At 49.3% G+C, this 9,858-nt stretch overlaps 1 protein-coding gene across 2 annotated transcripts; it reads left to right on the top strand.

The window, feature by feature from the left end:
• Nucleotides 1–4,694: 4,694 nt before the first annotated feature.
• LOC133082535 (polyadenylate-binding protein 1-like 2) lies at nt 4,695–7,526 on the top strand. 2 transcript variants are annotated; one of them, XM_061179151.1, is made up of 2 exons: nt 4,695–4,718; nt 6,921–7,526. In XM_061179151.1, exons 1-2 carry the CDS (start codon nt 4,695–4,697, stop codon nt 7,521–7,523), a joined length of 627 nt encoding a protein of 208 aa, XP_061035134.1. In that variant the 3' UTR covers nt 7,524–7,526. The 2 variants fall into 2 exon arrangements, with proteins under 2 accessions (XP_061035134.1, XP_061035135.1); XM_061179152.1 differs by lacking the exon at nt 4,695–4,718 and having other exon boundaries at nt 6,906–7,526.
• Nucleotides 7,527–9,858: the final 2,332 nt, after the last annotated feature.

Here is a 9,858-nt window from a genome sequence, read left to right as displayed (position 1 = left end):
AGTGATGTGTACTTGGGGGCATGTTCTGTGACCCACTATAATTTTTTGTATGTTTAAAAACCTGTTAACGATTTTAAAAAGATGGAGAAAGACAGTTTGAGGTAGGTGGAAGCCCTCAGGAAGGATGGAGATTGGATCATGGAGTAGTCAGAGTATTCTAAGAAGGCCCACAATGACCAGGATAGAGAAAGGTGAGAATGGGGAGGTTGGCAAGGGCCAGGTCATGCAGCTCATTATATTTAAGTCATGTTGAAGAGTTTGCCTTTCAGTCCAAGTGAAGTGGGAAGCCTTCTGGGGTTTTGAGTAGGGGAGGCAAAAGGCGCCATTCATTTTTCTGAAAGATCAGTCTGGCTACTGGATGGACAAGGAAGTTTGGTGGAGGTGGGAGAACAGTTAGGAGGCTTGGCAGGATCCCATGAGAGGCTTAACGGTGGACTCCAGTGAAGTTGGAGAGGTTCAAGTGGTGTTTGGGAGGTAGAGGTGATAGGAATGGCTGAAGGATGAGACAGGGGCCAGAGGAAGACGTGGGAGTGGGAGAGGAAGGAAATAAGGGTGTCTCTCCATTTTTATTTCACTTGAATACCCGAGTGCATGGTGATGCCATTTAAGGATGAAATGCCTATGAGACATCCAGGTGGAGATGTCAAGTAGGCATACAAATAAACATGGGATCACAACCTCTTATCTTCCCTCCCGTGCCCTGACCCCCAACATGCAAATGAGACCATATACTGTCCCCTCTCTGCAATTTGCTGTCCTCACTTAATAATAGCATATTTTGAAGGTCCCCCTAAATCAGACCCTATAGACATAACTCGTGCTTGGTAATGATTGCATAATAATCCATGGAATGGCTGTGCCACGATGTCTCCAGTCAGTCCCCAGTTGATGAGTGCTTGCTTTGTATCCTAGTTTGCCAAGTGTGAATCCTTAGGTGATAAATATGCTCGTGTGTGTATGTCCTGATGTCCTGGGGCTCTTATGTCTATTGACTCAATTCTCATTCCTTCCCTGCCCTACATCTCTGCCTCCCTTAACTCTTCACTTTATAAGGATCCAAAGGACCATTTGCTAAATGTGCTGTATTTATTCAAGACAATTTAACAATCATTGTTCTTATTTGTTAAATAACAGGGGCACACACCCAAACACTTTCCAATTCTTCCTAAATAAAAGTCTAAGGCTGCTATTTTTGCTGGCCTGTATGTCAAGATTATTTTCATTCGGGGGAGTTTGGGGGCAGTGTGAATTGACAAAATCAATTTCCCTACTACAAAATACATGTATGTTTTCATTCTCTATTCCCCTGAGCATCCTTCCTACAGCTATGTCAACGAGAAATTCATAGGAAGAGACTTCTTTATGTAGATCCCTGTTTTCAGTGTTTTCATTCATTTTTTACATATAGAGCTGATCTGTCCCTCTCCCCACTGGTACCCACCCCCATCCCCTACCTTCTTCCATTATTTTCTATTCTTTTCTCCTGCTCTCTGAACCGCATCCCCATTCCTTTCTATTACTCCCTCCTGATAGGAAGAAGGAGGTGGGCCATATGAAATGGGAAGAGCAGGGCCAGCTCCAAACACTCTTTGAATGTCTCTGTATCTGAACCTATCTCTTTAAAGCTCCGCCTTGAAATGAACAGAAAGAGAAATCTAAACCCTAGCACACAAAGTTCTTGTTGTCCTCCCGTTTTAAACCAAGTCCCATGCACATACAGCCAGGAGAACTGAAGGCAGGACCTGAGTGAGGACACTGAGGCTGGACCCTGCACGGCCCTGGAGAGGAGTCAGGTTTAGGGCCAGCCCGTTTACCGTCCAGTCCTTCTCAATCTCTTCTGCTGGCTTGTTATCCTCAACCCAACTTCTACATGTTGGCATGTCTCAGGGAATAGCCCTGCACTTTCTTCTCCTGACAGTGCTCTCTCTAGGTGATTCTGCCCAGTCTTGTGGCTTTAAATACTATCTGTGTCCTGTTGTCTTGATAATTCTGTTTCTGCAGCCTACATGGAGAGCGGACTTTTCCAGACTTCAGACACGTAACATGTGCAAATTGAAACTCTTGACACACATCCCCAACTGTCTTTCTCCCTTGTCTAAATCTATCACATCCACTCTCCGTATTGTCTGTGACTATACATAACACCTCCATGACCAAGACTTGCAAGAAAAGGCTCTCATAGTAATCATTCATTTCTTAAGTTTGTTCACCAACTGCCTTCAATCCACCAGCAAGTGCTGTCTGTTCTCTTTCCAAAATATCACGTGAACCCATGCACTATTCTCTAAATTCGTGCTGCCAGTCTGGGCCAAGCCACTGCCATCTCCCAACTGGGCTACTGCAAGAGGGCCCGAATTGGTCTCCCTGCTTTGCTTTGTGCCCTGCCCACTTGCAGATTTTTCCACAGAGAGCAGCCAGAGAGAAATTACTGAATATAATTAGATCATGGCACTCCCTTGATTCAATTCTCTCTCTGGCTCCCCAGAGCTCTTTGAGTGGAAACCAAACTCCACCATGGCTCCTTCCCACCACTACACTGTCCTTTGTTCCCTCCATCCCCTCTCTCACTGGGCTCCAGCTACACCGGCATCTCTTCTGCGCCTCCAGTGCCCCTCTTTTTTGTCACAAGGCCAGAGGAATTGCAGTTCTCCCTGCTAGGCAGGTTTCCCCCCTGTTTTCCAGCAGGACTGGCCACATATCACTGTCCTGAGAAAGGCCATCCCTGACCTTTGCCACTTCTCTTGGGTTCTAGGTAAGACGTACCAAATCATCTCGTTTATTTCCCTGAGGGCATTTGCAGCAACCTTTAAGTGCTTTTACATTTTCTGCCATGTTTATTGTCTGTCTTCCCCACTATAAAATAAGTTCCTTGGATGCAGGGGCTCTCTGCCTAGAAGAATGCCTGGTACGAGGTAGCCCTCCATAAATACTTGTTGAATCATCGAGTGAATGAAATGAGTAACACTTCCTCCCACAAGAAAGGGACCTCTCCCTCCCTCCACTGACACTCCAGAGGACTCTTCACTTTTGCCTCAATCATAGCAACCAGTAGTCAGGACACCTTTGATTGCAGATGCGACCAGGAACTGAAAAAAAGGAGACAGGAACCCCAGAGAAGCCTCTGTGAGAAAGGACTTGGAGAGCATGCCCCAGCTGCTCTCCTTGTCACTGTAGTAGCCTTCTTCCTGTTGCTGGAGGGTCAAGGGCCTGGGGATTGCCTTCTGGTTTGACAGGTTTGTGGATTCACTGGCCACAGCATGACTTTGCTGAACCTCTTTCTCCTACCGATTTCTGTTGCTCTGTGGGCTGGAAGTCAAAGCCAGAGAAAGAGATCTTGTTGACTCCTGGTCCTTGAATTGGTCCCTCTTGTCACTTCTGCCTCCAAACAATGGGCCGAGAAGCTCTTCTCGTCATCCCCACATCCCCTACCTCCCAACAATCATGGCTTCCCCCTTGGCCGCTGCCTCCTCAGGCCCCTCTTGGTGACCACCTGGAATGGTGAGGCAAAGCTCATCTGCCTCCTGCCTACAAGCAACCTAGACCCTCAGGAGATGGCTCCTAAGAGTGGTGACAGTGACCACCTTGGTCAAGGCACCAGCTGCACAGCAGGCTTTTCCTAAGTCTCTGTCCCTGCCCTTTGCTGGCACCCTGTCTAGGAGCAGAGGGCTAGACTTTGCAAGCTGGCGAGACACATGTCTGTATGTCTGCTTCTCAGCCATCTTGGGAGGCTTTCCAGCCGGCGATGAGAAAGTTCTCACTGCCTCACACCCCATGGTGACCCAGTCAGTTCTGAAGGTTCAGGGTTGTTCTATCATGTGCAATTGCCCAGGTCCAGCCAACGCTGCCACCACAGAAAACAGCTTTATTTACCCAAGGAAGGTGGATGGGTGGGAGTGAGGGGGAGGTGAGAATATGTGCTGGGCAGATGAAACTCCATGGCCACCATAGTCCAATCACATAGCACATATAGCCCTCTGCTGGCATTTCTCTTATTTGTATGGGCAGCCTGAGCTTTAGTGGAGTGAGGAAAGGCACTATGGTTTGATCATTTTTTATATCTGACCCCGAAGTCCACAGTTCAATGCCTGGCTCACGGTAAATGTGAAACCCCTATTTATGGAAGGAAAGGAGGGACGGAGGGAATGGTTGTTCTGACTCTTTTGGAACTGGTCACAACTGACTGTCTTCTTTTTGTTCTATCAGCTCTGTCTCAGGGGCGCGCACGCGCGCGTGTGTGTGTGTGTATGTGTGCATGCATTTACATGTGTATTGATGGGTTTCTCTCCAGTTTCACTGAGCTATAATTGACATATAACACCGTATAAGTTTAAGGTGTACAACATAATGATTTGATATAGGTACACATCGCTGAATGATTACCACAAGAAGTTTAATAAACATCCATCACCTCAGTTAGTTACACTTTGTCTTCCCCTTGTAATGAGAACTTTTACGATCTACTCTCTTAACCACTTTCTGTGTTGATGTTTAGTTTGTACTCTTTCTAAAGATCTGATCATACCGAGTCCCTCCTTGAATGTACTGAGTGGGCCCCGTGAGCTTGGGTATAGAGTCCAAGCACCTTAGCTTGCTTTTCAGGGCCCCCACACTTTCCAGCGCCATCTGCTGCCATATACTCTTGGAGATCATGAGCTCTGTCCACACCAGATTATTAGGCATGACCAGAAGTGACCATGCATGTGCTAGCATGCTATAGAGCCTTGGACACGGACTGATGCTTCTGTCTGGAGTGCCTTCCCTTCTGCCTCGATGTGGTGGACTGCTACTCATCTTTCAGAGCTCGCCTTGGGGGTTTTGTCTTCTGTGCAGCCTTGCTTGATTCCTACCAGGAATGGTTAGTGGCTGGGTCCTCCTTTCTGGAAGAAGTGGGACTCTAGCCTCTGTTGTCCTCTACTCTAATGGTTGCTCGCTTGCCTATCCCCTCAGCTTTTGGTCTTGTGTGGCCTCTCTGCTCCCACAATACACTCTGCTCACCTTTCCTCACCTTGCCCCACACCTCCAACACATCAACATTCACTGCTCACTTACCACATTGCCTGTCTCTGAGCCCCCAGTGCCAAGTACTGGATAAGGCTTCCATAAATACTAGCTGGTGAACTGGGATGAGACACCTCATTCTAGAGAGATTTCAGGTTTTGTTTTTGTTTTGAACATGGATGTGCCTTTCTTGGTTCACGTTGGGAACCTCAGCACCTTGAGGGCAGAGACAAGAGCAAACTAGTGCCTGGCTCTGGACCAGGCCCTGTCCCCAGCTCTTGATTTGGCTTACCTCACCTATCATGGAGGACAGCACTAAGGACAGGGTGTTCTTGATTCCCCCGCTTCCACGCTGCATGAATTGAGACTGGATGGGTGGGAGGAGTTGGCGGGGGAGGGGGGGGCTGAAGAACACCAGGTCCCTAGTTCTCCCATAGTCTGGAGCAGGGACAGGGTTTCTAGCCCAGACTGTCCACTCCCAAGGTCAACCTTGGGAGTTGACCCGTCTATTTCCTCTTGCCTCCCGGACCCCTGTATATCCCTAGGGACCAGCAACGGCTCCATAAATATTTGTGGCATGGCATTATGGATGAATGAATACGTGTTCTTGTGTTCTTTATTTCCTCTTCTGCAAGTGTTGCAGAGGAGGGAAAGAGCCGGAAAAGGGGGAGGACTCGCTGAGAAAATGGGTCAGCAGGCTGCAGTGGGAGCTTGCCCCACTTGCCCCAGCTCCAGTTCCGAGTAAGAGTTGCTGCCTTGGTGGCGGTGATGTTGGCGAGCGTGTGTGCCTTGAGGTGGGGAGAACCCCTGAACGTGAGAAAACCATTTTTCTTGGCTTTGTTTAGGCCGGGCAAGTGTATTCTCAACGCCACCCACCTTCTCTTGCAAGGTGCTTGATTTAATCATTTAAATGTTCTATGGGGAGAGGAAGGATAAAACAAAACTCCCTAAATCTAACCCAGATTCCCTCGGTCCACATGGAGCCCTTTCCCTGGCTTCCTCTTCAAACACATCCAGCCGATCCGACAGGCTGAGGACTCACACTCCCGCCCCCCAACCTCAAGCCTCCCGCTCCCGCCCCCTCCCACCGTCCGCGGCCCCGCAGCCCCGCAGCAGCCACAGGGGGAACCAAAGAGACAGAAGCCTTCCCAGCTGCCCGGACCACAGACGCCAACACCCCCCGCCCCCCACCACACGCCGCCCGCCCGCGCCCCGCACGCTAGCCCACGACCGAGCGGCGGCGGCAGCAGCAGTGGGCTGCAGGCTGCTGCGACTCGCACCGGTGCGCTCCTGGCAGCGCTCGCCATACCAGGTGACTGGGACTCGCCAGATCGGCTGGCCCGGGGTCCCCCGCCCCAGCTCGCGCTCCCGCCCCCGGCCCGGGTTCCGGCGCCCACCCGCCCTCCTGCCCTCTCCCGCCTCTCCGCCCCCCAGCTCGCGGGAAGGGAGGTCGCGGCAGCGGCCCGGGGGCACCGGCGACCGTGGCGACAGCGGCGACAGTGGCGGCGGCGGTGGCGGCGGCGGCTGCGGCGGCGGCGGAGGCTGCGGCGGCGACCGTGGCAGAAGCGGTGGCGGAGGCCTCCGTGGCGGAGGCGGAAGCAGAGGTGGAGGCTGAGTTGGAGGCCGAGGCCTCAGTAGAGGAGGCAGTGGCGGAGGCCACCCTGGGGGAGGCAGCGGCAGCCCTAGCGGGGGAGGAGGCGGAGGCCTCCCTGGCGGCAGCGGCAGTGGCCGTGGCGGAGGCCAGTGCGGCCGAAGCCGCCGCCGCGGCAGAGGCTGCGACGCCCCCCTTGGGGGAGGCGGAGGCGGATGCGGATGCGGATGCAGATGCGGAGGTGGCGGCGGCGGTAGCGGCGGCGGCGGTGGCCGCCGCGGATGCTGATGCGGAGACGGGCGGGGGCTCCGGGGGGAATCCGGACTTTCCTATGGCTTCGCTGTACGTGGGCGACCTGCACCCTGAGGTGACGGAGGCAATGCTGTACGAGAAGTTCAGCCCGGCCGGGCCCATCCTCTCCATCCGCATTTGCAGGGACAAGATCACCCGCCGCTCGTTGGGCTATGCGTATGTCAACTACCAGCAACCGGTGGACGCCAAGCGGGCCCTGGAGACCCTGAACTTTGATGTCATCAAGGGCAGGCCAGTGCGCATCATGTGGTCCCAGCGGGACCCCTCGCTCCGCAAGAGCGGGGTGGGCAACGTCTTCATCAAGAACCTGGGCAAAACCATCGACAACAAGGCGCTGTACAACATCTTCTCGGCGTTCGGCAACATCCTCTCCTGCAAAGTGGCCTGCGACGAAAAGGGGCCCAAGGGCTACGGGTTCGTGCACTTCCAGAAGCAGGAGTCCGCCGAGCGGGCCATCGATGCAATGAATGGCATGTTCCTGAACTACCGCAAAATTTTCGTTGGGAGATTCAAGTCGCATAAGGAACGAGAGGCCGAAAGGGGAGCCTGGGCCAGGCAGTCCACCAGTGCTGACGTCAAGGATTTCGAGGAAGACACCGACGAGGAGGCCACCTTGCGATGAAGACATCCCAGGAGCGAGCCAGCCAGCAGAGCCAAACCTTGGCTCCCACCCGGTTTACAACCCCACCCTTTGCCCCCCTAACCCACCAGCAGTGTATTGTATTGGGAGTGCAGGTCTCTCTCTCTCACAACCGCCCCCCTCACTTCCTTCCCTCCATCTCTCCCTCCCTCCGTCTGTCTCAGTCCCTCTCACTCTTGTCTCTCTCTGACTTTCTCTCCCCTCCCCTCTCGTCCCTACCCCTCCTCTCCCCTCCCTTCCCCCAACACCCACCTTGGGTGTTGTGAATAATCTTGCTAATCTGTGCCACTTGACAGGTTAAAGGCTGTCTTCTCCTTGTGGTTTGGTTTAAAAAGCACTTTCTCTCTTTGTTTATTGCACAGGTGATACAATTTCATGGTAGAAACATCAGGAAGGAGAAGGAAATCAGATGAGGGAAACCCAAGAGAGTAATTGCTCCCCATGACCCTACTACCCGGAGACAACCACTTTTACCGTTTCCGTGTGCTGTTTTCCAGGCTCTCTCCTCTCCTTCTCTCTCCCTCCCTTCCTCACCTCCACCCCACCTTCCCTTTTAACACACTGTTATAGAATGGTTCATGTATGTGGTGTTTCTTAATCTGCTTTTTCAAAAACTAAAACCAAACAAAGATCAACCCATTGAACTTCTTTCCATGTTATTCAACAGGCTTCAGAAACGTCATCTTCAGTGCCTGCAGAGTGTATCGATGGACCCTAACATTTCTGTAGTCATTCCTGCATTGTTGGACATTCAGGTGGTGCCTAGTTCTTTCCCTGTGTTTAAACCCAGCACTGTGTATACTCCAATGAGTGAATTCTCCCTTGTCAAGCCAAATCTTCGCTAGCATACCTGATGATCTTAATTGTGGACTTGCAGGATCCACATATGGACATTTTAAAGACTTTTCCTGTGTGTTGCCAAATGGCCCCTTCATAAGCATTGTACCGATTTGCATTCATGCCAGCCAGCTCAGCTAGTAAAAAGAGTATGCCCATTTCCCCTGCATAGTCTCCTGGTCACTGTAATTGATGTGTGTGTGTGTGTGTGTGTGTGTGTGTGTGTGTGTGTGTGTATGTGTGTGTGTGTCTTGGCCAGCTTGATGGGCTGCAAATGGTATTTCGCTGTCCTTGGTTGTTTTGCTGAATTTAAATACTGTTTTTCACCTCCTTCCCCTGTGCCCACTTCCTGCCCTTTTCCCCATTCTCAGAAAAATAATTCAGCTTCATTGCAGGAAACAAATCACAAAGCTGACAAGTTAACAGAAGAAAATTAATGTCACCTGTAATCAATCCTAATGACCACCCACACCTCCCTGAATCATTTTCATCTGCACCTGCCCAGTATTTTTCATGTGATATATATGTGAATTTTAATGTATATACTGTTTCAATATCGGCTTTTTCACACATAAATATATGATATAGATAGATATAGATGTATAGATAGATATTCTTGAACTTCCTTTCATGTCATTAAATATTCTTCTAAAATAGTTTCCGTGGCTGTTGTATTCCAGTGGATGGGCTAGATAGAGGAATAGATAGATAGATGTATGCATCTATATCCATATTTAGATATAGATATGGGTATATTTGTTTTCACTACTTTGTCATTATTGCACATCTGGGTGGTTTCTTTGCTTTTTGCTTTCTTATTCACACTCAAGCTGCTTATATCATAGTGCACAAACCTTGCTTACATTCAAGATTATTTCCTGAACAAACATTCCTAAAAGAAGAATTGAACGGTTCAAGTTTTGAAATCTTTTTTTTTTTGGTTCATTATTAAGCAACTGTTCACAGATATAATTATCAATTCACCCTCATAAGTACAATAACATTGTGAGAGGACCTGGAAACCTGGACGATTTTCTGGACTTGCTATAGCTGGAGCTTTTTTGTTTTTATTTATTTTAAACATTTATTTTCATACAAATAATACAGCATCATAATAGAAACCTTTTTTAATTGACAAGAAAAAAGTCAAAATCACTCCTAATTCTACCACTTGACAAAAAGAAAAACTTTGAAACACAAGAAACATGTACATAAATAATACTTTAAAAATGTAATATGTATTGTTTCATTATGGGATAATTTCACTATAATCGGTCTTTCTTATCATATTTCCAAATTATTAAATATTCTCTAATTTTGTTTTTACTTTATATTCTATATTATGAATGAGCTATAATTCATTAAACTTAGCCCCTTGATGTATGCTTATATTTTTCTGCATTTTCCCAGTAAGTTTAACTCTATGGGGAACACATTTGTAGCTGAATGTTTGCTGACATGTGGAGATATTTAATTGACA

The sequence above is a fragment of the Eubalaena glacialis genome, chromosome X, assembly GCF_028564815.1.
Source record: "Eubalaena glacialis isolate mEubGla1 chromosome X, mEubGla1.1.hap2.+ XY, whole genome shotgun sequence".
In the NCBI taxonomy this organism is placed as follows: Eukaryota; Metazoa; Chordata; class Mammalia; order Artiodactyla; family Balaenidae; genus Eubalaena; species Eubalaena glacialis.
This window is presented reverse-complemented; position numbering and strand designations above follow the sequence as displayed.